The sequence below is a fragment of the Raphanus sativus genome, unplaced genomic scaffold (genome assembly GCF_000801105.2).
Source record: "Raphanus sativus cultivar WK10039 unplaced genomic scaffold, ASM80110v3 Scaffold0172, whole genome shotgun sequence".
NCBI lineage: Eukaryota > Viridiplantae > Streptophyta > Magnoliopsida > Brassicales > Brassicaceae > Raphanus > Raphanus sativus.
Window position 1 is genome coordinate 28,331 of NW_026615492.1, and position 26,392 is coordinate 54,722.

Consider the following 26,392-nt stretch of genomic DNA (forward strand, 5'->3'; position numbering starts at 1 on the left):
GATTTATTTCAACTTGAAAAATTCTAGAACCGACAAAATTTGATTAAACCGAACTAAATACAAAACGGTGTTTCTTTCATCAAGTTGCTTCCTCAATTATCCCATGCTTCTCAAAAAAAAAAAAGGTTTATCCCATGCTTCTCCAAGAGTTGTCGGTCTGGAATATATATTTACACGTGTCAGAACTCTATTGGCTGCATGTAGATCGAATATTGGATTACCCCAAAACTGTCGCAATCAATCTTTCTTTCTTTGGTCTTTGGCGGCACTTCTAACTGAAATAACTGTCTCTTTTCCTTCTCATTGCCACCGATCTACTATCGTAGACCTTATTTTAGAACTAGATAGTGTTTACATGTTATTTGAGTTCTTACTTTTTCATTTTCTCATTTATAAAGTACATATCAGTGTTGAACATTAAAAAAAAATACATATCAGTTTCATCTTCTATATAATTAGCTCATCAGCTTCATATATACATTTTTTTGACGCAATTCATATATACATCATAGTTTATACATGGCTCGCACTAAAACGAAGGAAGTAAAATTTATTGGTCGATCCACCATTAATCTATCTAGATTTGACATATGATGAGACTCAATTTATAGATAAATAAAACGAAGAAGACTAAACAGCGTGTATGAAATATGATCATGTGGGTCCATCAGTTGTGAACACGTGAATAAATCCTTGGAAGCTATTGATGGGCCAACCAAGGAGAATAACTTCTCGTCCTTTCTTATCATCGTCATAATCTTTTTCTTTCCTTATTCCAATTCCATATTGTCTTTCTATGTTTGACCAAAAAAAAAAATTGTCTTTCTCTGTGTCGTCATATATACATGTACATACGCATGTATCTTAAATCTATACATAAACATATATTAAAATATACAAATATAATGTGTACACATACCCCTCTTGACACATTTCCCTTCCATGAATCCACTTTTAGGTTCTTTACTTCTTTCTTCATGACGTTCACACACATCTCTATAAAACCATATTAGAAATATATTAGTTCTAGCCCTCTAATCGATTTGTAACACAACAGAACGAGAAAAATCATAAAATGAAATAACGTAAAAGGGATTGAAAAACTATTATGAGATTTACGATATCTCTTAGACTTGTAAGAACAAAAAGTAGTGAAAGGTGTTATGGACAGATATTAATTGTGTATATGTATAAGCTAAAAAGCAAACATAAAACCATAGTAAGAGCATCATTAACCCTATAACCCCTTATGGATTTCTTAAATTTTCTTTTCTTTTTGTCTGGTTAAAAAAAATAATTAAAAAGTGAACCAATCGCCGGTCGTCACGTGTTGGTGTAGTCTGCAAATATTGCAAAAATTCCTCTACAATCGATCTTTATTTTGTTGTTTTTGTCACTAGTTTTTATAATTTTGGTGAGATCCACACAAACAGTGCAAAAATCTCTCCACAATCGATCCTTAAGAAACTCTGTTAAAAACCGCGATAATCATAGCTTAAATAACTCAATTGGTGTATTAGGCAAGTAACTCAACCGCGATTGATCTGATGATCCAATGACTCCGAAGATAATCTATCCGGTTCAGTGTCCTGCAAGAATTTTAAAACATTGTCTTTTTTACATTCCAACTTGTTGACTTAACATATACTCATATATAAAGTTTTTTAAAATATTGAAAAAAAAAGGAGAGTTTTCGAAAATATATTGATAATCAGGCCAGCTAATATGGGCCATGCTCACAGTACAAATGCACATAATCACATGGGCTAGCATTATTTTCACCAAATTTGTTTAAACTTTAGGACTCTTTAAAGCTAACTAAATAGGCCCAAAGATTGCAATGCACAAATCTACCAAATACATGTCAAAAAACATTTTGGGCTAGTGCTGCAAAGGCCCTGAAGCTTATTAAGAGATCTAATAATTTTGAACCAATTAGGCTCAGGGGCTCTATCGTCATTTCAGAACGTTATAAAGCGATCACGTGAGATCAAGCGCATTGCGCACGTTAGAATCATCTCTAATCTCACGGCTAAGATGAGCTGAACAATGTCCGAGATCTTACAAAAATGGAAACTTAAAAAAAAAAAAAAGAAAGAAAGAAAGAAGAAACCTACGGTTGTTCTGTTCCTTTCAATTTCACCAAGCTTTCATCTTTGCCTTCAATTCTATTTTCAATTCCTGATTGAATCTCTCCACCAAACCTAAAACGCGTAGCCCCTCCCCCTATCTTTTTTAATCACAGAAAAAAAAATTCGAAAAAAATCTATACTTTATGATGATCTAAAAGATCTAATCTCAGATGTGTCTGAAACCTCCTTCGATCGAAGAAGAAGAAGACAGATGCTAGGAGCGATTCACTTCGGAGTGTTAGCAGCTTGTTTCGTCCTCTTCGTCCCCATGGCTATGGCCGGCTGGCACCTAAGCAGACACAAGATGCTCTTCTTCAGCGGCGCTCTCTTCATCTCCCTCGCCGTCTGCGTCCACCTCACCCCTTACTTCCCTTCCGTCTCCGACATCGTCGCCTCCGTCTCCTCCGTCGTCGTCTACGACCACCGCGTCTCGTGCATCAACGAGGTGAACCAGATCGTCTGGGACGTCAAGCCGAGACCTAAGAACACCACCAGCAGCAGCAGCAGCAACGGCTCGAGCTCGAACTTGAGTTGGGATTGGGTGAAATCGAGGAAGGTTCTGAGCTGCGAGTTTCAGAAGCTTGATAAGTTCGATGTCTCCGAGCTGCTGAACGGATCTTGGGTTGTTGTGGCTGGGGACTCGCAGGCGAGGTTCGTGGCGTTGTCTTTGTTGAATCTTGTTTTAGGTTCGGGCTCCGAAGCTATGGGTTCGGTTAGAGAGGAGCTTTTCAAGAGGCATAGCGATTACAGCGTCGTGGTTAAGGAGATTGGGATGAAGCTGGACTTCGTTTGGGCTCCTTACGAGAAAGATCTCGACGATCTCGTCGTGTCTTACAAGAAGAGGAGCAAGTTCCCGGACGTGGTGATTATGGGAAGCGGGTTGTGGCATATGCTCCACGTCAACAACGCTTCTGATTTCGGGTTTAGGTTGAAGGAGCTGAGGAGTCACGTGGAGTCTTTAGTGCCTGTGACGACGAAAGGCGGGTCGGTTTCGGGGAGGTCGATGCATATGTTTTGGATAGGGATGCCGGTTTTGATTAATGGTATGTTGAATAGTGAGGAGAAGAAGGAGAAGATGAGCGATACGGTGTGGCATGAGTATGATAGGACGTTAGGGGAGAGTAAGATCTTGCGTCAGATGGGAGGTCCGCTTATCTTGCTTGATGTGCAGTCTTTTACTTGGAACTGTGGACCGCAGTGTACGCTCGATGGGATGCATTATGACTCTGCGGTGTATGATGCTGCTGTTCATGTAATGCTTAACGCGTTGCTTATCGAATCTCATCAAACCTTATGAGAGAGAGGTCTATGATTGATGATGATACAGGTTTTTTTTTCTTTTCTTTTTTTTTTTAATTGTTTGGAGTTTTCTTTGTAGGGAGAAATGGGATGTGTTCATAGGAGTTATTTTTTTTTACAACACACGATGATCCTTTTTGGTCTAAATGATCTAAGTGAACTTTTACATTCTTGGCTATAGGTTTTTTTATAATGCACTCTTTTTATGGTTTTTTGGTAACCCATTGCTTTAAGCATTTGAGAGTAATAATGTAAACAACAAAATAGATACAATAGTGATGTTTGTGTGATCACTACTCTTCTTAGACCATCAAAAAATTCATCACCAGTAACAAAAAAGAATCACGAGACATCCTCTGTGTCTTACGGAGTCTCGAATTGTTTGCCTTCGAAGGTTTGTCCGTAATCCCAGTTTCTAGGAGCGACGTTGTAAGCTGTGACTGTTGATTTGTCACTAGAAGTCACTTCAAACGAGAGAGCTTGGTTCTTGAGATCAGCGTTGATATGCCAGTTCTGTCCCCAGTTACGACCCATTGGTAACCACCCGGTTCTCGACCCTTTGATCTTCACAGCGGATATATCGCCGGAACCCGCAACATTGGTGATCAGAACCGAAACGAAAATGCCTCCACCATCTACTGTAAACCTGATGCTCCCTTCCCTTCTACAGTTTATCCTGTTTTGGCAAAAACCAGCCACAATGGTTACATGATCTGTAAACTCTTAGCAGTCACAAAACACTCCACAAACCAATGAATCATAATAATTAACCGGAAAATTAGTGATTGCCTGGTTTCAATAAGCAATCAGTTTCATTCTATCATTGATTCCCATTCTTCTTCCTAGCAATTTAAATGTGAGCAGGCCTATCACACTACACATGACATGCAGATGCTCTACAGCTTTGTTACAATATACAACTAATCCAAACCACATTTATATATCATAGTTGAATCTTCTTACGCACTAGTCTACTCTGTTTAATTAAGCTAGAAACGATCAACGGTCAGGGATAATACAGTAATTTTGCTAGTTCAAGACAGCATGTAGGGCAAACTCAGCTCACATAAAGCACAGAGATGTCGAAGAAAAAGGCAAACGCATCTCATCATTGCTTGAATGAATTGTTTAAAAAAAAATTCAAATTAAAAAGAGGCCAAAAAGACAGAACTGCGTTCCCACTACCGCAAACGCATTTCTAATTAGAAACGCGAATGACGTTGAGATTTCGATGAAACGCACCTTCGATACTGGACGGGCATGTTGCCAGCTTTCCAAATAGCGATCTTCTCAAACGCTTCGATCGGCAAAACGAAGTGTTTGTTCGGAGGGTTACAGTGACCACCACCGTCTGGATCAAACCCGTAATTAGGAGCGCAGAAGTTCGTGGCGGTGAGGATGATGGAAGTCCCAGGGATACACCAGCGTAGATCATCGACACATCTGAGCTCGAAACAGGCGCCGCAGATCTGACCGCGCTCGAACAGAGTCTCGCTCAGACCAACCGTGGCCATACCGTATCCAGATTTGACGAGATCTCCGTATCCGCACGCACCGCCCACCTCGTCTCTAGGATTCGTGGCGGCGTAGTAGGTGGCGCGCGCGGGACGCCATTCTGAGGCGGAGGAAGGAGAAGATGGAGATGAGGTTGAGGTTGAGGATGAGTAGTGGGAAGTCGCTTGTGGAGATAGTGCGGTGAGGAGAAGGAGGAGAAAGAGTTGCATCTCCGGCGAGAGTTTAGATAGAAAGTGTGGAGTGCGAAGTGAGTTTGGTTCTCTGTTTTTCTGTTGTCTTTACTCTTTTAGTGGAAAACGTTTTGCTTTTACCCGTTTGTCGGTTTGTTGAAATGACTGTATTACCCTCAATCGAGAGAAGGTTAAGCTCAAATCACATCCAGATGTAGACATGTTTGATGTTAATAGTTTATCGGTCAACTAGATCTTTCAAGTTGTGTCAGAACAAAAACTTTTCTGTTTTTCAATTTTCTAATAATTTAATATTATTATATGAGCCATTTTTTTCAGTTCGAATCGCGTAAAGTTAGTTATTACATGAACAAAATTATACATACATGAACTTTAGGATTACATTTTTACTATATATTCATAACATACCAACTTTGTCCAGTTTTGTTATTTTCCTTGCATATTCGTCATTGACTACAAGCAGCTTTGATAATAGCTTCGAAGTCTCGTTTCTCATAGATAATATAATGTCCGCCATTGGGAACCTCATGGAACTTTATCCATGGCAGCTTATCACGTATATAGAGTAAAACATCTCGTGAAATTTGCAGGTGGAAATTTGTCTATCTTCGAGTCCACACCATAGATGAACACTGACCCTTTGTTATTATCCGAGAACGGATCGCTCAGTTTGGTTGGATCACCCATAGCCTGCGATGATGTCTCGTTGTGTGCTCACATATTCACCTTGCCGTAAAGCAGACTCCTATATAAATATAGCTTTCATGAGTGCTTTTTTTTCTTTCAAAAATAGGTTGATCATGACTTTGAAATTAGCAATGAGTACCTTAGATGATTAGACAAATTTCACGAAACATTGAACTGACCCTTTGTTATCGAGTCCACACCAGTTCGCGAACCAAAAGAAGCAAGATAAACAATACAAACAGAAAGAAAAACAACGTGATGACTGAAACTGAAAGAAGATAATACTTAGATTTACCTCTAAAAAATACGAAAAGTTAACAGGAGAGGTCCGAGAGGGAAAGAAAACCAACGTGATGACTAGTAGATGGCAAGTTAACGTGGCAATAACGTGAAGCAGTAGAATCTCTTGCCCAAACATCAACCTAAATAGTACTTTAGAATTTTTTTTCTTTTGCTGGCAAGCTGACCTCTTTTGATAAACATGTATTTCACTCTTTTCTCTTAGTTAACAAATGTCTTTTGTTACACGCGTATCTCATTCTTTTCTCTTTTGTTACCTACACATGTATGTCGCGTATCCACATTTTCAGTTTTCAAATTATTATTACGGATTTTGGATTAATAAAGAGTGAATTGATGATAGCTACTAAAAAGATTTACATTATCCTTCTGAAATTTTGATTTAGAAAATGAAAAACATTAATTCATATCGCATCTTTAGTTTTGTATTCATTACTAACAAAATAGCTATTCTCTCAACAAAAAGTGTTATTTTGATATTTTACACATATTAAAAAATAATTGAAATATGTTTATGTTTTTTTTAAATTACACTTTGAAATAAATAAAATTATTTATAAGATCAAAATATTTTTAATTGTATTAAGCTTAAAATATATATAAATTGTATTGAAATTATAAAATGACATTATTTTTGAAACATATGAAATACTAATTAAGAAGAAAACAGTACCTGAATTTGGGTGGACAAGCCTAATGTTTTTTCGCTTGGATTGTTACTTATGTAGTATGAGATCTTCACTAGAAGTAGATCAGTTCACTTTTATTTAACAAAAGTATACATGTCATATCAAACATACTGGATATTTTATCAAATCGATATAAGAAAAACTATAGAGGTTTTTCTTTTTCATTCAACTACAAGCGGTTTTGATAATATCTTCAAAATGCTGCTTCTCATGGATAATAAGATGTCCAGCTTCTGGGACTTGATGAAGCTTTATCCATGGCAGCTTATCACATATATAGAGTAAAGCCTCACGCAAAATTTGTTTGTCTTCGAGTGCACACCACATGTGAATCGACCCTTCGTTACCATCTGAAAACGGATTGAGCAATTCGGTTGGATCAAACTCCCAATTTTCGAAAGACGCAATGATGTCTCGTTGCATGCTCACGTATTCGCCTTGTCGTAGAGCGGATTCCTGGAACACATAGATACATAATGAATATAAAACTACACAAACTTTTATAATTAATCAATTAGTCGATACATGCTTACCTTGATATAAGAGTGTTTTGTGTGCTTATCCGCGAGTTCTATGTCGCGTTCGGTCATCGTTGTTAGGGGATTCTGACTAAACGGTGAAAACCATTTCTGCGTCAACCACCAATATAGCAACCACGGAAGGTAGTGTGCAACTCTAAATGTCCATTGGTTCTCAATTGGTAATTTCTTGAGCGCTGCAGTCAATAGGCTTTGAGGCATACGACTCCACCAAAAATTCAGTAATGGAGCCACTAACGTTGCTCCACTTAATCTAGTGTTATAGAAATTCACATTACTACATATCGTATAATTCTCGAGTGTCTAATTTTATAAATTCAGCATATTCTAGTCATGTCTTATAACTAATACAAAAAAATAATTATGGCCGTTAGTATTTATGTAAACCATATATATAAGATAACAGTATAGTTTTACTTTCGATAAATATAGTTTTAGATATTACTTTTAAGAGACTGATGATATATAATGTACGATATACATACCTATGAGGAATGTATTTGAGACAGCCGTAAACTGGATAAGCCCCGAGTGACATTCCTAAGACATGAAACTTTGGACCAATTTGCAATTTGTCGGCGAGTTCTTCGATGTCGTATGTATCCGTTTTTACTGTTCGTGATGGATGAGCATCGCTTTCTCCATATCCAGCTCTATCGAAGAGCAAGAAGTATACCTCGAATTCCTCAATCATTTCCTAGAAGCCATTATGACCCATATGAGGATTGTATTATGATATAAGAAAATCATCAAAAACACACAATTTTTATATCATCATGATCTCCTTATTTGAATATGTAAATCACTAATTTATTCTTTAGTATTACAAATACCTGCGTGATTTTTAAATCTACTAACTTGGAACTTCCATAACCATGGACGATGATTATTTTATTTTTGGCTTTATCTTTTGGAAATCCTAATTCTCTGTAGGCTAAATATCTCCCATCATTGAGCTTGACTCTTGGACATATCTCAGAAACATTCTCCGGCAGCGGAATTGGTGGCGGAGGTTTAATGGACTTGTAGACATGATAGCCTATTAAACCGACAACCATAACTAGAAGCAACATCGTTTGACCTGTAGATATGATTTGAAGAAACATTGCAATGAGTACCTTAGATGCTTAGAACACAATATGATAGCCTATTAAACTGCAAAAAATATTAGAGTTTCTTTAAATATAAAACTAAGTGGATACTTAGATATTTTAGGAGAAGCCCAAGAGGGAGAGAAATCCGAACTGATGAGATGGCAAGTTAATGTGAAGTGGTGGAATCTCTTGCCCAAACAAGTTAAATAATACTATTATAATTTTTTTTTTTTTTTTTTGCTGGAAAGCTGACCTCTTTTGTTACGCATGTATTTCACTCTTTTCTCTTTGTTACAAATGTCTATATTTGCGTAACTCTCCCTCAACTATGTTGCGTATACACAATTATAGTTTTGAATTTATTACAGATTTTGGATGGATAAAAGAGTAAACTAATAGCTACTAAAAAGATTTAACATTATCCTTCTTAAATTTTGCTTTAGAAAATGAAAAACATTAATTGGATATTACATCTTTAGTTTTGTTTTTATTACTAATAAAATAGCTAATATTCCTTCTGTTTCAACTTAGTTGGTATTTAAAGGTTTTACACATATCAACAATTGTTAACTTTTACACATTTTTCATTTTTTTACGTTACCTAAAGTTAATTTAACAAAGAAAAATCATCTAATAAAATATAAGTGGTCAAAACACCAAATAACATTAAAGTTTTTCATATAAATCTTAAAACATCATTTAAATTGAAACAAAATAAAACTTTAAAATATCATTTAAATTGAAATAAAAATAAAACTTTAAAACATCAATTAAAATGAAACATTATAGAGTAATTAAGAAGGAAAATAGTAAGTCATTCTTAAAATTTACTGTTTAAAATAAAAACATTGATCGCTTATCTACTTGTTTAGTTTTGATTTAATAAACAACTACTAATTAAAGAGAAAAATCATTATCCTTTTAAAAAAAAAATACTATTGAAAATGAAATACATTGGGTTATTTGTTTAAAGGTTGTGCAGAAGAAACCTCTTTGCAAAGTGTCATAATATTTTGATGGTAAATTTAATGTAGAAGCTCTTAAACGTAGTTTACATTAGCTACCAGTGGATTTGGCTGTCTTTTCGCATTTACTTTTTCATCAATTGGGCAACTCCGGTCATTAATTTGCTTTACTTTTCATATCTTGTTTTTTCATCAGTTGTGCAACTCCCGTCATAAAGCATTGATTTTTTTTTTGTCAATCCATGCATTACTGAGGTTCATAAGATAGAGACTAAGAGCATCTCTAAAAGTTTATTCTATTTTAGAATAGAAAATAGAGTTATGAACAAAAAAAAAAATTTGGAGTAAATCTATTTTTCACTCTATTATAAAATGAGAAATAAAGTACCATTAAAACATTTTTTATTCTAAACTCTATTTTCGAATGAAAAATAGAATGAAGTTAGAAATGTCCTAAAAGACTACACCTCGTGGAGAGGAGAGTGTTGGAGTTCATACATACTAAAGCATTGATATACTTACAAAAAAGTTTGTATAACTTCCTTCTGCTTATAAAAACAGAGTAAAAAAACACAGTAAAAACATCTTTTTTCTCTCTGGTTCAATAATCGAGACAACGTCCCCGCCGCTGCTTCTTGACGCCGGCAAGGCCTCTGGTCGCCGGCGTCGGGAGATCTGCTACATCTTTCTCATGGGTTCTCTCGCTCCAAGTCAAAGCTCTCGTCTTGTTTCTTGCTTCGCACTTACTCAATCAGTTTCTTTAGATCTGGTGTCGTCGAAACTGGAGAAGATCTCCGTGGTCTCTGCTCCGGTTTTCAAGACCACTGGAACTGCATCGTTAACCGGGGTCTCCCGGAAAAGCTGTACACGGTTCACCTTTCACCTCCTTCCCTTCTCTGAGCCCAGTCTTCACATGCGCTCCAGATCTGAGAGGTCCTCCGTGGGATGTTCCGGATCTGAGCAGGATAAAGCTCAAAACTCAGCCATAAAGAGCATCCCAGGCCACCGCAGTGCATCATCTTCGAGTTATAAACGGGGTTCCGTTTCTCTTCTCGGTGGTTGCTCAACCCCCAACACTCCAATCATCACAGCCTTCTCTCCTCCATCTTGCGCCACCGACGAAGTGTTCCTTCACGTTGCCGCACGCACTCTCCGTTCCAGCTCCGCCTCCCATCCCGGATCTAGAGTTTCTCCAGCCAGACTGGCTGTTAATGGGCCAAATTTCAATTGTTTGTGGGCCTGGCCCAGTACCACTAAGGAAGAAAGCGGTCATTTGCTTAGTCAATCAATACCCATTGGTTTGATTAGTTTGGCTAGTTTAAGGATGAATTGTTCGGTGGGTTCACCGACTTTGCTACCGGTACCATCATCCTCTTCTACAAAGGAGAGAATCTTATTTCCATGCCTCTTTTCTGTGAAAGGAGATGATTCCTCGGCTATTTTACCGAGAGTTTGCTTCAACTTACTTACCGGTTTGTCACTTTGCGTAGCGGTCTGTACGGGATCTGAAGGTGCAAACGAGAAGACTACTTCGGTTCTTCTCGTTGGTGAGAGTTGGTTTTCAACGTCACAACATAAGGTGACTAAATCCCAGTTGTATGACTTTGTCGTACATGCTTCCTCGACGCATCCAAGCCTTGGCTTGAATTCGCTGTCATCTTCTGATGAAGACTTATCATGTTTAATCTTAATTGCTGTTGTAGCTTATGTTTATTTTCTAAGAGGATGTTTAATTCCCTCTGGTTATTGTAGTTCTTCAAGTTGATTTAATGAAAAAAGTTTGTGTTCAAAAAAAAAAAAAAAAAAAAAACTTCCTTCTGCTTTTTCCTATCCTCTTTTCAGTAAAAGTTTTTCCTATCATCTTTTGTATATCGAAGACGGTTTTAATATTTCTTCTGGCTCACATATAAAACTTCTGTTATCAGTACTTTTATTGGCCTCTCATTGACTTGTGATCGATTTATGTCAGATTGGCTTCACCAGCGTTTTGCAAACTTTGTGTTGTTTAAATAGCTGAATTCGGTTGGACAAGCTTAATGTTTTTGGCTTGAATTGTTAGTACTTATGTAGTATAAGAGCTTCACTAGAAATGCACCAATTCACTTTTATTTAATAAAAATTTATGGCATATCAAACATACTGGATATTTTGTCTGATCGATTCATGATAAACTATTGAGGGTTTTACCATTCAACTACAAGCGGTTTTGATAATATCTTCAAAATGCTGCTTCTCATGGATCATAAGATGTCCAGCTTCTGGGACTTGATGAAGCTTTATCCATGGCAGCTTATCACATATATAGATTAAAGCCTCACGCCAAATTTGTTTGTCTTCGAGTGCACACCACATGTGAACCGACCCTTCGTTACCATCTGAAAACGGATTTAGCAATTCGGTTGGATCAAACTCCCAATTCTCGAAAGCCGCAATGATGTCTCGGTGCGTGCTCACATATTCGCCTTGTCGTAGAGCGGATTCCTGGAACACATAAAAGTGATAGCTACATATGATGAATCTATAACTACACAAACTTATAATATAATTTAGTAATCAATCTATACATGCTTACCTTAATATAAGAGTTTTTTGTGTCCTTGTCCGCGAGTTCTATGTCGCGCTCGGTCATAGTTTCTCTGGGATTTGGACTAAGCGGTGAAAACCATTTCTGTGTCAACCACCAATATAGCAACCACGGAAGGTAGTGTGCAACTCGAAATGTCCATTGGTTCTGAATTGGTAATTTCTTGAGCGCTGCACTCAATAGGGTTTGAGGCATACGACTCCACCAAAAATTCAGTAATGGAGCCACCAACGTTGCTCCACTTAACCTATTGTTAGAGAATTCACATTAGTATAAATTATATAATCTCGAGTGTCTACGTTTTTAAGTTTATGAATCCAACATATTCTAGATTTCTAGTCATGTCTTATAATTAATACAAAATAAATAATTATGGCGGTTAGTATTTATGTAAACTCACATATATATAACATAGGTACGTAGTTTTACTTTCGATAAATATAGTTTTAGATATTACTTTTAAGAGACTGATGATATATAATGTACGCTATACATACCTATGAGGAATGTATTTGAGACAGCCGTAAACTGGATAAGCCCCGAGTGACATTCCTAAGACATGGAACTTTGGACCAATTTGCAATTTGTCGGCGAGTTCTTCGATGTCGTATGTATCCGTTTTTACTGTTCGTGATGGATGAGCATCGCTTTCTCCATATCCAGCTCTATCGAAGAGCAAGAAGTATACCTCGAATTCCTCAATCATTTCCTAGAAGCCATTAAGACCCATATGAGGATTGTATTATGATATAAGAAAATCATCAAAAACACACAATTTTTATATCATCATGATCTCCTTATTTGAATATGTAAATCACTAATTTATTCTCTGGTACAAGTACATACCTGTGTGATTTTTAAATCTACTAACTTGGAACGCCCAAAACCATGGACGATGATTATTTTATTTTTGGCTTTATTTTTGGGAAACCCTAATTCTCTGTAGGCTAAATATCTCCCATCATTGAGCTTAACTCTTGGACATATCTCAGAAACATTCTCCGGCAGCGGAATTGGTGGCGGTGGTTTTATGGATTTGTAGACATGATAGCATATTAAACCGACAACGAGAACTAGAAGCAACATTGCTTTACCTGTGTTACAAAAGAAAGGAAGATTATAATACTTTAATTAGATGCTTAGAACATAATATTGATACACTGATAGTTTCATTTTTAGAACATCATATGGCACTAGCATGGTGATCAATCTTCATCATATTGTAAGTTCCCAAAAAATTAATAAAAGTTCTTCAGGGAAATGAAGGAAAACTTAAAAATGATATATGCGTGACCTGTTGATTTGAGAGATGCCTATATAATATGAAATCGTCAGCGACCCGATACTTTATATACTGACAATGAGTCAAAGGCAACAAATTAAACAAATTCTAAGGAAATGCAACTTACGCGCTTTTAGATTTGAACAGAAAGGAAAGAAAGATATTATCTTTATCAAAAAAAAAAAGAAATAAGATTTATCTTCATAAATAATGATCAAATATTATTTAGCATAAATATATTAATCAGCATGATACATAGCTAATATCTAACTAAGCGCATGCACTTAGGTCATAGAAAAGCATCAAAAGAATTTCTCAAAAAAAAATATTTAAGAAACAAAAAAGCAATTTATTATTATTAAATGTAATTTATGTGTTTTGTTACATTACAACTTAGACTATAGACAACATACAATGTAGATGTTGAACAAAAAGATTCAACAGTTGAACAAAAAAGTTCAACTGTTGAATAAAAGATTAACAGTTGAATCATTATAATAGAGGTATTGAAAAATAAAATTTGATGATGTGGCTTAATTGGTGTTGAAAAAATTCAATATGTTTAATAAGAAGAAAGTGAAGACTATCGACGACACATATCACATTTTAAATTTTTTGATATTTTCATATTCTCTTAGTTATTTAAAGTTAATAATTTTATTATAAATTATATATTTATTTTTATTTCTTATATGAAAATTTATCATTTTTAATATAGATACTAAGTTTATCTAATTTGGAGATAAAAATAATTATTAATTAGTAAAATAAAATGTTTTATTCAACAAAATCATTGTAGTGAATATGAGTTGAATATATGTTTAGCGATGAGTTGGAAAAAAAATGATATAAAATATTAAAAGATGAAGTGAAGAGTGTTGAATAACCATTGTACATGGGCTAAGAACGGGTACATGAATGTATGTGTATGGATACAATTGGTGTTCCTTTTGCCGACAATATAATTGACATTTATCTACAACTTTGTATATGCCTGAAAAACAAAATTTGACATATCAAATGACTCTTTGACCAGTAGCCTACTAGACCAAAAAAAAAGAGGATTTGTTTCTAAATGTCATAAGATATACTAGATTTTGACCCGCGCTTTTGAAGCGCGGAATATTTTACGATGAAAAATTTCACTAATAATTTAACAAATATTTTGGTAATTTTTAAAGAGTGTGTATTTAAAATATTTTTACATTTAAATCAGTATTTTTAAAATCAACCCGATTGTGATTATACTGGTTAATCCGGAGATCTGGCAATTCAATTCATGTTTTTTAAAATATTCATACTAAAAAATCACTAAAACCCGAGACTAACCGATTGAACTGATGGATGACCGATATGTAATCTAATTAGATTTAAATTGTAATAGTTTCATAATTTGCAATCTAATAATCGAAATTTTAAAGTTCACTATTTTGTAATTTATGAAATTATGACGTTTTTACAAAAATTTTAAGAGAAAATGATAGATATAAAATAACTAAGATTAATTATTGTATTATTTGGAAACATTGATAGTAATATAAAAATATATTGTTTGGAAACATTGATAGTAGTATAAAGAAATAAGTATATTGTTTTGGAAACATTGATAGTAGTATAAAAAATAAGTATATTGTTTGGAAACATAGATAGTAGTATAAAGAAATGAACATTAGTGATTTAATGTATGTTTAACTATAAACTATAAAAGTGTATTTAATTTAAAAACTTACAAAATAAATGTTAGGTCCAACGGAATGTTTCTGTTTTAATAAGATAGATACATTGTATGAGGTTTAAGGATGTAAATTTTAAATTTCTGTATACATTTGCATTCATGATGCGCATATTACATACTTGACTGATTATTTTGAATTTATAAAATGTTACAAAGAGTTCATCATGACATTCTATTCTTATTACACAAAGAATATTATTTTTAAGATTTCAATGTAATTTATAGCTATTTAGTGTTAATATTAATTGTTAAATATTTTAATTTAATAAATAATTTATTTATCTTACTATTGGTTAAGCAAATGTAAATTTTTAAAACATTAAATTTTAATCACTTTTTAATTCAATCAAGAGCATGAGTGTGGAATTAAATAAGCAGAATCAGAAAGAAAACAAAAATGACTTGTAGAAAGAACCAGAATACACTCAAACTTGATTGTAATTATGTTCGGGAGAATTTAAAAAGTAGAAGTAATGAAAGTCCATGGTGGAAAAGACTTTGCTAAACTGCAAAAAGCATTTATTATTCTTTCACAAACGATCTGGTTGACTCTTTTGATACCGAAGAACAAGATGTGGCTTCCATGAGAAAGGGAAGAAGACTTCGGATTCTTCTTATTCAGAGGTCCTCCGGACCATTGATGTCCTGCAAAAGAACAATCAAACCGAAAATAAATTTTGGTGATTCAGTTTCACTTATTTCTAAATCTAATCAAAGACTAGTAAGTACTCCAGAACTGAAACCAAAATATTCGGTTCCCTATAGGCTAAATATCACCAACCAAACAATTAAAAACCAATCTCGGAACCGGATTAAACACTAATATAACATTTAACAATAGTCAGTTCGTTAGGTTACCTTGTTCTCGATCACAGCACCATTGGGGATTTCCACCTTTGTCCCAGATTTAGCGGTTACAGTCACCTTGCCCTTCAATAACCAAAAGGAACCAATTTTGGTATATTTTTGTTAAGCAGCAGACGAGAGGAGCGATTATGTTATGGATTGTAGACTGATTTTTACAATTATATATATATACCTTGAGAACAACGGAAGAGCCAAAATAGACATCACCAGACACCTTAAGGCTGTCGAGCTCGACAATACTAGGGATGGACTTGAACCGGCTCAAGAAATTAGCCACCTGTTTAAAAAAAGATATCAATACACAACGTGAGGCTTTATGAGACAGTTAATGTTTAGAGAAACAAACAGGACTTGCCAAGAGAATAATTATGTTTCCTTTTACCTTCTTGAATTCGGGTCCCAATTCAACTGATGGGTTTGAGGGGTTAGTTCTAGCACTGTTTCGGGTGACAAAGCCATCAACTAGGGTGTAGAGATCAGACTGCAGAAGGATGAAAAATTTGGTCATTACTCAATTGTTTCAGAAGGTGTCTCTGTTACACTGTTTGACTTTAAAATGTGGTATAAAAGTGTTTACCTGGACGAGCAGCAAGTCTGAAGTTGCCTTCACTGGCAAGAACCGTGAGCGAGGTACATTAACACCGATAGCATTGTCAAAGAACTGTTTCAAGACATAAGAAAATCACACAACAAAAGAAAAAGAGTTATAACAATATAAAAATATTTCAAATTTGTGCAACCAGGACATGCGTATTAGTATTACCCTTATTGCAGCACCAGCTGCAGTTTCCAGTTGAAGAACTTTCACTCCATCGACTTCCTGAATAGAATATCAGTATTTTTCTCAGTTATACAATCATGAAAATTGAAAAAAAATAAAAACTACGAAATAGGCCAGGCATGCACCTTTGGGTTAGGAATGATCTCCATTTTAAGTGCATCAGCTTCCACGAGCTTTTTGATGGCCTTCAAGTTAACCCATCTGTAAATTTACAGAGTTAAAGTCTGCAAAGAAACTTTACATATTTATTGGAAGTTTAAGGACATGATTTACTTACAAGTTGTTTGTGTTGAATATCTTGAACTTCTCAATTGATTTGAACTCATTGACCTACCACAAAGATCAAACACAGTAACTCTTTTAAACAGGTGATACATGCAAGCAGAAAGAATGCACCAATAGCAGGCTAAAGTTCCCTTTCATAAGAACAATCTAATGGAGAGAGGGAGAAAGGGTTTTAAAGGAGTTTCGGACACATTATTTTGAAAAGCAAGCTCGTTTTACCGATTTTTCCCACATATCTAATTAATATGCTACAAGAGTTCATACAAGTCTTTTCAAAAACTGAAATCCGAAGGGTGACAGGAAGAAAAAAAAAAAAGTATGGACTTACATGTTCATCAGGAACCTGAGCAATCTCCAAAAGCTGGGATAAAACAGGAAAAACAAAGGTTAGAGGTCAAGAAAACCAGTTAGTTCTTTAGTAGCACAAGAAAGTTTTAGCAGTAAGATCATGAGATGCAACATACAATTTTTTGAAGTAAAAATGCATCTACATAGTAAAAAAAATCAACAACAGGTAAAAGCCGAATCGGATTAGAAGTTTAAGGATGCATAAGAAAAGGTACATGATACATCCTGAACAAGAAATGAAACAACTAAGAACTTACCTGAACTTTGCCTTCATAGGAGATGAGAGTTCCTCCCTTCACATCAGCTAATGTTTTGGGTGTAACCTCCATACAATACTCATTCTTGTTCTGGATCAAGTGCTTCAATATTTCTGCAGCAATTAGACCAAGTACGAGGCAAGCAAGACAGTTAGTATAGGACTTTCTGATTAACTAATATAAAACTATGTGTAAACAAGAACGAACAAACAAACTACAAAGTATGACGTACTTAAGTCAACGATGGCACCCAAGTTGTCTGAATTGGCAACAAACACATATTCTTTACCCTGCGAGAGCCAAAAAACAAAACATTCAATAAAGATCTACACCAATCTTAAATGATGGGGAAAACAGTAGTGGACTGCATCAAAGAATGAACCTGGGATAAGAAAGCATCGAGCTTTCCACTGTTCATGAGGGATGGGAATACATCACCATGACCGGGAGGATACCTTCACAAAGATAAATCATTAGTAGGCGATCTGAAACTTATTATAAAATCACAATAATGGATGATCTCAGAGAGCACAAGGCATGATGATTTCAGTAATCAAACAATTCCAGCTAGCATAAGAGTAAGACGATCGAATGTGATTTGATAAGTGATACGTTTTAACACTTTTAATGCGATTGAAAAACTTGACTGAAAATGAAGCACAAGAAGGCCAACCAAAGAAACTGATATGAAATGGATACAAGTATAACAAAACGAAACCATACCAGCCATCCTTGTCGGTCTTTCCCTTGCTGGGCCATGGCACAAACTCATCAGCGACAACACGGGGATATTTGCTCTAGAAAATCCAAGTAAACAGTATTAGTTGCAGATCCGACGGCAGTTTTATCAATATAGACAATTTTATGTACTAATTATATATGCATCCACACCACAAACCTGGTTAAATGTGTGGATGTCAACATTAGAGTTGGTGTACTTCTCCACAATCTGAATACAGACGAAAACAGTCAGCCTAAAAGAACAACATAAATTTAGATAGTGAAAGAAGAGTGAAATAGGAAGTACCTTTTGTGTGTCATCATGTGTGTTAAACGAGTTCATGAGAACCAATGGGACCTTGCAGCCATACTTGTTGTTGAGATTCTGTGCGTGAGCGATACATTAAGGTTAGGAAACATGAAAGAAATAGCATAACAGAGTGATAAAGAAAATGAAGAACCTCAATCTGGATAACAATCAGATCTAGAAATGTCAAACCATCACGAACTTCGATAACCGACCTGGACAGAAAAGAAAAAGAAAAAAAGCAAAATATAATTAATTACTTCCTAAAAATCATGGAACCACTACTACAGACTAATATGCCAAAATTTCACAAGAGATTGTTCACAAGCTTCAATATGAATGTAACATCCACTAGCAATGACTTATACTGTAAAACATAAGAACAGACAACCAGAGAGAGATTAAAGAGCAGGACAACATGGCCAATAGATCTCTAAAGCACAAAAAAAAATCATATTCAACAGTGATTGAAATCTAAAAGAAACAAGAGCAACTACGCAAGTGAAGTTGAGCTTACTTAGGGCCAGTGCATCCCATGGTTGTCCCAAGACCTCCATTAAGCTTTAAGACAACAAGTTTGTCCAACAGATTCTTGGTCTCGGAAACATCTACATCATTTGTAAAACATATAAATCGTTTTACAAAAGTAAAAAATAAAAATAAACTTCTAAAACAGATCAGTATCAGTGAAGACGAATGGTATATATATATATATATATATATACCTTCAGAGACGGGAGCCATTTTCTCGTAAGGTACAACGATCTCATCAGTAGGTGTCTGGATCTTACTCCACTCAATGTGCTGTGCCTCACCGCTTCCATATTCAAGTCACAGAGAAACTAATTAGTCTACTCGTCTACAAGTTAACACATATATCTAAAATCAAGATCCGATCGGATTTTCAAATACAGAAACTAAAGCCGATAAGATCCGAACTAGCTAACGTTTCGATCATCATCACACATCCACAATCGCAAAGTTTGAAAGACAAACCTGAGGTAGCGTGAAACGAGGTTGATGAATCCACTCCTCTCGTTCTCACTAAAACAGATCAATCGAAATAAATCACCGAAACGTCAGATCTACGATTTTCAGAAGCTATAATTAAAAAAAAATCAAATCTGAAGGCGAACCTCATTTCAGTAAGGCCATCGACGGCGGATTTGAGCTGGGGGAGATTCTCGGTGGTGGCTGCCATCGTCGATTATCGATTTAGAGCTTGAGAAGATTGTAGATGATGATGATGGAGATTGGAACGCAGAGATTGAGTGTGTATATATGCGAATTGGGAGTTTGGGAGGAGTAGTGTGATGAAGTGACGATGCGTGTCATTACCGCAAATATATATATACACATTTTCTTCTCTTGACCAATTACAAATATACACGTGTTTATTTGCATGTCCCTCCGGTTTCTACGTTTTTTTTCTCTACCGTCAACTTTATTTCCATTTCTCTAGCTTTTTCACTAGTTTTTTTAGATGTTTTTTTTGTTTTACTAATGTAACAAATATTATTCTTGCTTTTTTTAGACTTTCATATTACTCCAAAAAAAATTCTTCTATTATTTTGACTAAACAGAGAATTTTACAAAATTACTGAGTTTTAAAAATTGAGTTAACTGTACAAAAAATGTTTTATTTCTGAGTTTTAAACATTTTATGGGAAAATTATTATAACCAACCAAAAGGCCCAAACAATAAAAAATACTTAAAAATCCATAAAAATCATGTCCTTGAAAAATCTCATAAGCAATAGAAATCATCCAAAATCCACCATTAAATAAAAATATCTCAGACAAAAGCATAAATAAAAACAAAAGAGTATATTCTCTCAAAACCAAAAGAAAAAAAAAGAACAAAAAAGAATCCTCTAGAGAATATTCTCTCACTCACTCAGGAGGACAATTGAACAAGCTCTTGATGCGTTGAACAGTTTTACTGATCAATCTACTCACACTGTCCACTGAATTCTCCGTCACATTTTTGATCTTACTGTTTTTATCAGTAATAAGGATCTGAAAAGCCAACGTGAGTACAGTTCCACCGTTCTCACTCGCCATGGATCCTCCGCTGTTGTCGCTTGAGATGGTGAAGCCAGAAGGAAGGATTGGAATTTTCAAAGGGTCGACTTTCCCAGAGGCAGCAATGCTCATTAGAGCCATGTCGAGAGGAGCGTACACTATCATACCTCCTAATGCGTCCATGTAACACTCTTGCAGCAGCATCATCTTCTTGTCTGGTTCTTGTTCCATATTTTTTCCAATATCCCCGGCTAGTGTATGCTGGTATTGTATATAATCAAATACAAGTCAAGATTATTAGATGAGTTATGTATATAACAACCAAAGATTAATTTATTTATATATTAAGAGACAGTTCAGGAATTGTATGTACCTGGAGTAGGTTGATGTAGTTTGTTTCACTTGATCCGGTGGCAATGTGAGCGGTCTCAGTGATTACGTTTTCATGGCAAAGAGCGTCCCACTGTTTGCATGCAAACGTGGTTTGTTGTATTAAGACGTGACTCAAGACAAACATGTGAGTTAGAATTAAACCTTCAGTATCTATGTTTATTTTTGGGATAATAGCATATAATACTAATCTACTAGATATTACGTTCACTAATGGTCCATCATCGTACTCGTATATACTATATATGTGTCGATATAACGCATGCAGGTAAAGGAAAGAAAACCTTGTGACGGATGCTGTTGCTTCTCAGGCAGTTGAAGACTTGCAAAGGAGTGCGAGAGATTGAGAGACAAGATGCAGCACTGGCAACTAAACCGGGAGGTTGACCAGCTTCCATGTTCATCCGGATCGAAATTCTGACTCCACATTTTGATTGCTGCGGGAACTCAACTTTCCCGGACATGATCAGCATTTCGTTGAAGATCTTCAACATTCTTTCCCCTATTTTCATCACACTCTTTCTTCCTTCCACTGTCGGTATAGCTGCCAAAACATTATATATTTATCGCTAAGAACTAATGTCACTAAATATTTAAGTTTTTTTGACTAAAGGTCCAGTTACTGTCTTTATCTTTCATCTTTTAGCGAATAACATATGTATTAAAGAGATTAAGTATATATGCTACAACCAAACTTAAATGACTAATGCAAGAATTTAGGTATGCAACCTCCTGACCTATTACCTCATGTAAGCATATAGTTTCAGACAGTACAGCTGCATTTCCTAGCTAGGATTATAATGTAGAAAAGAATTAAAATTGTTTAAAAAAAAAAGAGGAATTAAAATACTACAAATTATCTACATTATAATGTTAAGTCAAAATTTCTTTGAAAAAAATGTTAGATTTTTTTCCAGTATCACAAATATTGATTATATATAAGGAAGAAAATATATATATATATATTAGTAAATTTAAGAATACATGAAACATACTTTCACTCCAGTCAGTAGGCGGCATGATTGGGATGGATGAGAGAGCCATTCTCTCACACATTCTCTCAAGGGTGACGATCCAACGCCTAGCTCCATAGCCTGAACTGCCACTTGCAAGCTCTCGATACATCCGATGTGTATCGGGTGTATGGTCCACTTCCACATGCTCTATCCACGTTACCTGATATTTTAATAACATCAAATAAGATATATAATGTATACATTTATACGGATTGCATGTTGAGATCGATCGAGGCAATTGACACCTGAGTCTTAGCATTGGACAAGGCTCGGATGAGACAACCAGAAGGACGTTTATAACAAGATGGACTGACTCGGTCAGAGTTAACGATGTTGTGTGACACATCAGCAATAATCCAGAGCCCGTCACTGATTTGTTGGCAGCATCTAACGATCATAAACTCCCTTGGTGGCACTAATGGCGACAATATGTGTAGCTGCTCCGATATCTATAAGCATCCAGAAAAATATATCACATATATTAAGATCCAATCAGATTTTATAGTAGGACAATGTTAGATAACATAACTAATTTGATTGATAATGTTTTAAGTTCCACAGTGAAAATACTTCTTACCACTTGCAAGACATTGCAGTTTTCTTTTGTCGAAAGCTCGGATCCGAGCGTACGAATCGTCGTGGCGTTGTTCACGATCGTTGGAAAAAGCATTTTCCATTTATCCTACAATAAAAATGTCCAAATCACAGTTGTCTATAATACGTCCACCACTAGGGGGAAACATTTTTTTCCAAAACATATTTAAACTATGTGAAAATTGCAAAAAGAAGAAGAAATGTCCGGTTAAAATGGTTTTCTAATTGATATAGACAAATATGTACAATATAAAGTTTGAGAAGTCATATTGAAAACAGATATGATATGCAAATGCGGCAGTTAATTTTCAACTAATTAATATAATCCTAGTATTTATTTTGCATAATTGAATACATACCGTATCTAAGAACATTTCAATCAAGCGTGTTGCCTCTATAGGAACCACTGTGACATCTTTAGAAGACTCGACGCGAGCACTTAAGTTCCTCAAATGTTTGATTGACTGAGAGAACTTCTCATAGCTCTCTTGATCAATCATATATGTTCCATCGATAGACGACATAACCCAAAGAGCATCATCTGTAAATAACTGCTTAAGCTCTTCAACCGCAATCGCCGCAGTTTCAGACAGTTGCGGTATATCCATTTGGGATAGTAGTTGTGGTTGGATGGTATGAGATTCTGAGGAGCTAGGTTGGTTGAAGGGATTGTATGGATTCATTCCGTATGAGGTCAGAGTTTCAAAGGTTTGCTGCCTTTGAACAGAAGTGAGCGAGTCCAACATGATTTGTTGATAATTGTTCACGGCTGCCTTCATGTTGTCACACTAATTTTTAAAAAATATATATGTATTAGTACGGATTATCAGTTAGAAACAAAAAAATGGCATTTTCATGATATATTACTTCAATCTTTAACTATTATAATGGTCTACTTTGTTTTATGAAAATACATTTTCTCGCTAATAAGTAGAATTTAGAAAATCATTATATTGAACAATCGTTGATACATAAATAAATATATACATCATATAACCAATAGTTTACTACTAATCTAATACGTGTAATCATATTCAACATACTAGTATCTAATTTTTAAGTTATGTTATCATCATTTTCGAATAGAGATAGACACCATTTTATTTCATAAATCAGCATGAATAATATGATGATGGATCAAACAAAAATATCACAAAATTCTAATATTGATATATGTGTTGGTTTAGAGAAATGAAATCGAATGATTACCTCCGCTTTGAGGAGAACCTTCTCTGAACGCAGCTTATGGACATTATGTTCGCGTTCATCACTACCAAAAAGAGGACCACCACAAGGCGGACAAGTCACATTTTTTAAAGCCTCCTTCATCGCAGCATTCTCACATCGGATCCTTTCATTTTCAGCACGAAGACATATGTTTGAATTTCTCTCATCTTGAGCCTATAGCCAATTGAAATGTATTAATAAAAAAAATAGTTTAAGATCGAATATAAAGGATTTGCTAAGATGGTTTACTTTGCTTTGAGTTCTTTTGTTCTGGAACCAAAATTTGACTTGGTCTATCTCGAGGTTCAACTCATTGCATAACTTTTGTCTTTGTGATTCGTTTGGATGAGGACATTCTTCGAAATAACTTCATTAAAAAAAAATAAAAATCAGTGATTAAAAAGTCAAAAAAAATCAAAACTAATGAAGATTGATAAGTAGATTTACGCTTCTAGTTTCTGAATCTGTTGAGGAGAGTGACGATGATAAATCTTTTTCTCTTTTGACATGAGGTTCATTGAAGTATACTGTTCGTTGTCTGGACTTCCATCACCATCATAATCCATTTTGTTCTTCACAAAGGAGAAGTGGATTTGCGTCCGTAACAATGCTGTGTTTTTTTTTTGGTTAATTAGAGAGCATTTATATGGAAAAGGTAGTCCAACGCTTATGAAAAAATATACATGAAGTACATAACATGGAAATAAAAGGGAAATATAGATATTAATATTAGAGTGGATACTAAAAAGGTATTTCTTAAATTTCTTCAATTCAAATATGTCTTACTATTAGAATGGGTACTAAAAAAAGGTATTTTTAAAATTTCTTATATTCAGATATGTATTAGAGATATATACTATAGTGTTTTTCTTGTGTACAATGTTCCGAGGTGAACCAATAATATATATATATGGAAGCATTCAAAAATCCAGATTTTTGTCTGTATTTGTGTTATCCAATATGTTTCATCCGAACAATCAATTATTCAATCTGATATGATTTGTAACTATCGAGATATTTGGTATTCGGATATGCGAAATTCTTACATGTTAAATTGGACATTCAATCCGTACAATTTTAAAAATTGAATGAAAAGTTAAAAATATGAAATAACAATATCGTATTATAAAATATTTATTTTTAAAAACAAATCAAACAAATCAATTTAATAAATAAAATATTTTAAACTTACATAAAATACAATAGTTATATAATTCACATATATAATTTTTTAAATATATGTATATAGCGGATGAGACTGAATATATGTTATATTATTATTTATTATTTTCTTTCTTTTTATGGATATTGCATATTAATATATTTTTGTATTGTAAAATTAAAGATATCTATTTTTTATTTGAAATAAACGAAATAACGAATCATATAAAAATTTACAAATATTCTTATTCTTAGCCCAAACTAATTAGTGGTTCGCTATTTGTGTAAGTAAATATATACAAAAATCATTCCATAAATATTATTAACATAGGAGCTTTTTTATTAAATTCAAAATAATTTCGTGATAGGAAAAATTATATTGAACTAAAATAAAAATATGTAATTATATTATATATTTTTATTACTAATATATTTTATAATCTAATTTAGTATTATTTAATTTTGTATTTTTTAATTATAATAAAATACAAAACAAATTTTGTATTATTTAATTTTGTATTTGTATAATTTAATTTATACTGAATTAAAATCAAAGAAAAAAATTACTAGCTATATTATTTAATTTTGTATTTTGTATTTGTCGATTAAATTTGAAGGTTTATTAGCTATGTGTTATTATATTTAAGTTAAAAATCTTATGCTAATCATTAATTCATCATCGCACTAGATTACTATTGAGATCTATTCTGATTCGGTCCACGATATAACTTGAGATGTTTAAGGTTGAAATCTTGTATTTCTTTTTGCGTATATCCAAACTATCAATCTATATTTGGATTAGTCAAGATCAAACACACATTATTCGAATATTCGTCGAATATTCGATTTCTTTATAAAAATTGACTTAATGGATTTTCCCATATTCAAATATTACACATCTTGACCATCAGATATATTTTTAGATTGAATTCATCAAAATCATGTTTGGACCATCAAATTAATATTTGTTTCGATATAGTTTGTTTACATCCAAAATAACACTACAACGTTTTACTTTTTTTATTTAGCCAACATCAAATTCCATCGAGCGATTTGGTCAGATGGTTAAACCTTATTGAACCATAAAATTACATATGTTTTGAAAAGTTTTCTAGAAAACCATTTAATGAATGTCAAACCAGAATCAGTTATGGATACCATCATAGGTTTCGAACTTATCAATTAATAGACCAATTTAACCACATGTTAGTGGTCGGATGATAGCATGGCGTTCCAGCATTGTTAGCAAACTAAGTTCGAATACGTCTACACTCAGATACCTCTAACACGTGGCTACCAATAATTTAACATTCCCTCATTGAAGAACATTACAGTTTGCCGTTTTTTTTAATGGACCAATTTTTAGGAGTAATAAAGACAATTTACATGATAACACCATAAA

The 26,392-nt window shown here is 34.3% G+C and overlaps 6 protein-coding genes across 6 annotated transcripts; 1 reads left to right on the forward strand and 5 right to left on the reverse strand.

Moving 5' to 3' along the window:
- The first annotated feature begins 2,083 nt into the window (after nucleotides 1–2,083).
- On the forward strand, nucleotides 2,084–3,725 carry LOC130501355 (protein ALTERED XYLOGLUCAN 9-like). Its single transcript, XM_056996257.1, has one exon. It carries the CDS (start codon nucleotides 2,344–2,346, stop codon nucleotides 3,427–3,429), a length of 1,086 nt encoding a protein of 361 aa, XP_056852237.1. The 5' UTR covers nucleotides 2,084–2,343; the 3' UTR covers nucleotides 3,430–3,725.
- On the reverse strand, nucleotides 3,658–5,266 carry LOC108863430 (expansin-A13). The gene is made up of 2 exons (XM_018637851.2): nucleotides 4,674–5,266; nucleotides 3,658–4,107 (listed from the first exon to the last, which is right to left on the reverse strand). The coding sequence occupies exons 1-2, from the start codon at nucleotides 5,153–5,155 to the stop codon at nucleotides 3,795–3,797; spliced, it is 795 nt and encodes a 264-aa protein (XP_018493353.1). The 5' UTR covers nucleotides 5,156–5,266; the 3' UTR covers nucleotides 3,658–3,794.
- Nucleotides 5,267–6,923: 1,657 nt separating this feature from the next.
- Nucleotides 6,924–8,427, reverse strand: LOC130501352 (uncharacterized). Its single transcript, XM_056996255.1, has 4 exons — nucleotides 8,186–8,427; nucleotides 7,838–8,049; nucleotides 7,347–7,605; nucleotides 6,924–7,269 (listed from the first exon to the last, which is right to left on the reverse strand). The coding sequence occupies exons 1-4, from the start codon at nucleotides 8,423–8,425 to the stop codon at nucleotides 6,979–6,981; spliced, it is 1,002 nt and encodes a 333-aa protein (XP_056852235.1). The 5' UTR covers nucleotides 8,426–8,427; the 3' UTR covers nucleotides 6,924–6,978.
- A 3,174-nt stretch (nucleotides 8,428–11,601) lies between these two features.
- Nucleotides 11,602–12,701, reverse strand: LOC130501356 (uncharacterized). Its single transcript, XM_056996259.1, has 3 exons — nucleotides 12,493–12,701; nucleotides 11,984–12,242; nucleotides 11,602–11,892 (listed from the first exon to the last, which is right to left on the reverse strand). The coding sequence occupies exons 1-3, from the start codon at nucleotides 12,699–12,701 to the stop codon at nucleotides 11,602–11,604; spliced, it is 759 nt and encodes a 252-aa protein (XP_056852239.1).
- Nucleotides 12,702–15,392: 2,691 nt separating this feature from the next.
- LOC130501354 (UTP--glucose-1-phosphate uridylyltransferase 2) lies at nucleotides 15,393–19,890 on the reverse strand. Its single transcript, XM_056996256.1, has 20 exons — nucleotides 19,714–19,890; nucleotides 19,574–19,621; nucleotides 19,303–19,394; nucleotides 19,095–19,185; nucleotides 18,732–18,792; nucleotides 18,578–18,655; nucleotides 18,449–18,499; nucleotides 18,274–18,347; nucleotides 17,933–18,005; nucleotides 17,783–17,840; nucleotides 17,551–17,663; nucleotides 17,274–17,306; nucleotides 16,938–16,990; nucleotides 16,786–16,861; nucleotides 16,643–16,699; nucleotides 16,457–16,540; nucleotides 16,262–16,360; nucleotides 16,052–16,156; nucleotides 15,871–15,942; nucleotides 15,393–15,657 (listed from the first exon to the last, which is right to left on the reverse strand). Exons 1-20 carry the CDS (start codon nucleotides 19,776–19,778, stop codon nucleotides 15,631–15,633), a joined length of 1,410 nt encoding a protein of 469 aa, XP_056852236.1. The 5' UTR covers nucleotides 19,779–19,890; the 3' UTR covers nucleotides 15,393–15,630.
- A 528-nt stretch (nucleotides 19,891–20,418) lies between these two features.
- LOC108860452 (homeobox-leucine zipper protein HDG8) lies at nucleotides 20,419–24,611 on the reverse strand. Its single transcript, XM_018634331.2, has 10 exons — nucleotides 24,277–24,611; nucleotides 24,079–24,196; nucleotides 23,812–24,003; nucleotides 22,962–23,390; nucleotides 22,586–22,690; nucleotides 22,254–22,457; nucleotides 21,988–22,168; nucleotides 21,277–21,536; nucleotides 20,976–21,065; nucleotides 20,419–20,863 (listed from the first exon to the last, which is right to left on the reverse strand). Exons 1-10 carry the CDS (start codon nucleotides 24,393–24,395, stop codon nucleotides 20,471–20,473), a joined length of 2,091 nt encoding a protein of 696 aa, XP_018489833.1. The 5' UTR covers nucleotides 24,396–24,611; the 3' UTR covers nucleotides 20,419–20,470.
- Between the last annotated feature and the right edge of the window lie 1,781 nt (nucleotides 24,612–26,392).

Excerpts from the sequence above, each read along its gene's own strand:
- LOC130501355 (XM_056996257.1), top strand. The coding sequence starts at position 2,344 with ATGCTAGGAGCGATTCACTTCGGAGTGTTAGCAGCTTGTTTCGTCCTC.
- LOC108860452 (XM_018634331.2), bottom strand. The coding sequence starts at position 24,395 with ATGGATTATGATGGTGATGGAAGTCCAGACAACGAACAGTATACTTCA. Across the intron at positions 24,004-24,078 it reads ACAAAAGAACTCAAAGCAAA|GCTCAAGATGAGAGAAATTC; the intron begins GTAAACCATCTT and ends AATTGGCTATAG. Across the intron at positions 22,458-22,585 it reads ACTGCAATGTCTTGCAAGTG|ATATCGGAGCAGCTACACAT; the intron begins GTAAGAAGTATT and ends GGATGCTTATAG.
- LOC130501352 (XM_056996255.1), bottom strand. The coding sequence starts at position 8,425 with ATGTTGCTTCTAGTTATGGTTGTCGGTTTAATAGGCTATCATGTCTAC. Across the intron at positions 8,050-8,185 it reads TAGATTTAAAAATCACGCAG|GAAATGATTGAGGAATTCGA; the intron begins GTATTTGTAATA and ends AATGGCTTCTAG. Across the intron at positions 7,270-7,346 it reads CAAAACACTCTTATATCAAG|GAATCCGCTCTACGACAAGG; the intron begins GTAAGCATGTAT and ends TATGTGTTCCAG.
- LOC130501356 (XM_056996259.1), bottom strand. The coding sequence starts at position 12,701 with ATGATTGAGGAATTCGAGGTATACTTCTTGCTCTTCGATAGAGCTGGA. Across the intron at positions 12,243-12,492 it reads CTCAAATACATTCCTCATAG|GTTAAGTGGAGCAACGTTGG; the intron begins GTATGTATAGCG and ends CTCTAACAATAG. Across the intron at positions 11,893-11,983 it reads CAAAAAACTCTTATATTAAG|GAATCCGCTCTACGACAAGG; the intron begins GTAAGCATGTAT and ends TATGTGTTCCAG.
- LOC130501354 (XM_056996256.1), bottom strand. The coding sequence starts at position 19,778 with ATGGCAGCCACCACCGAGAATCTCCCCCAGCTCAAATCCGCCGTCGAT. Across the intron at positions 16,862-16,937 it reads ATATTCAACACAAACAACTT|ATGGGTTAACTTGAAGGCCA; the intron begins GTAAGTAAATCA and ends GTAAATTTACAG. Across the intron at positions 15,658-15,870 it reads GTGCTGTGATCGAGAACAAG|GACATCAATGGTCCGGAGGA; the intron begins GTAACCTAACGA and ends GTTCTTTTGCAG.
- LOC108863430 (XM_018637851.2), bottom strand. The coding sequence starts at position 5,155 with ATGCAACTCTTTCTCCTCCTTCTCCTCACCGCACTATCTCCACAAGCG. Across the intron at positions 4,108-4,673 it reads ATGCCCGTCCAGTATCGAAG|GATAAACTGTAGAAGGGAAG; the intron begins GTGCGTTTCATC and ends TTGCCAAAACAG.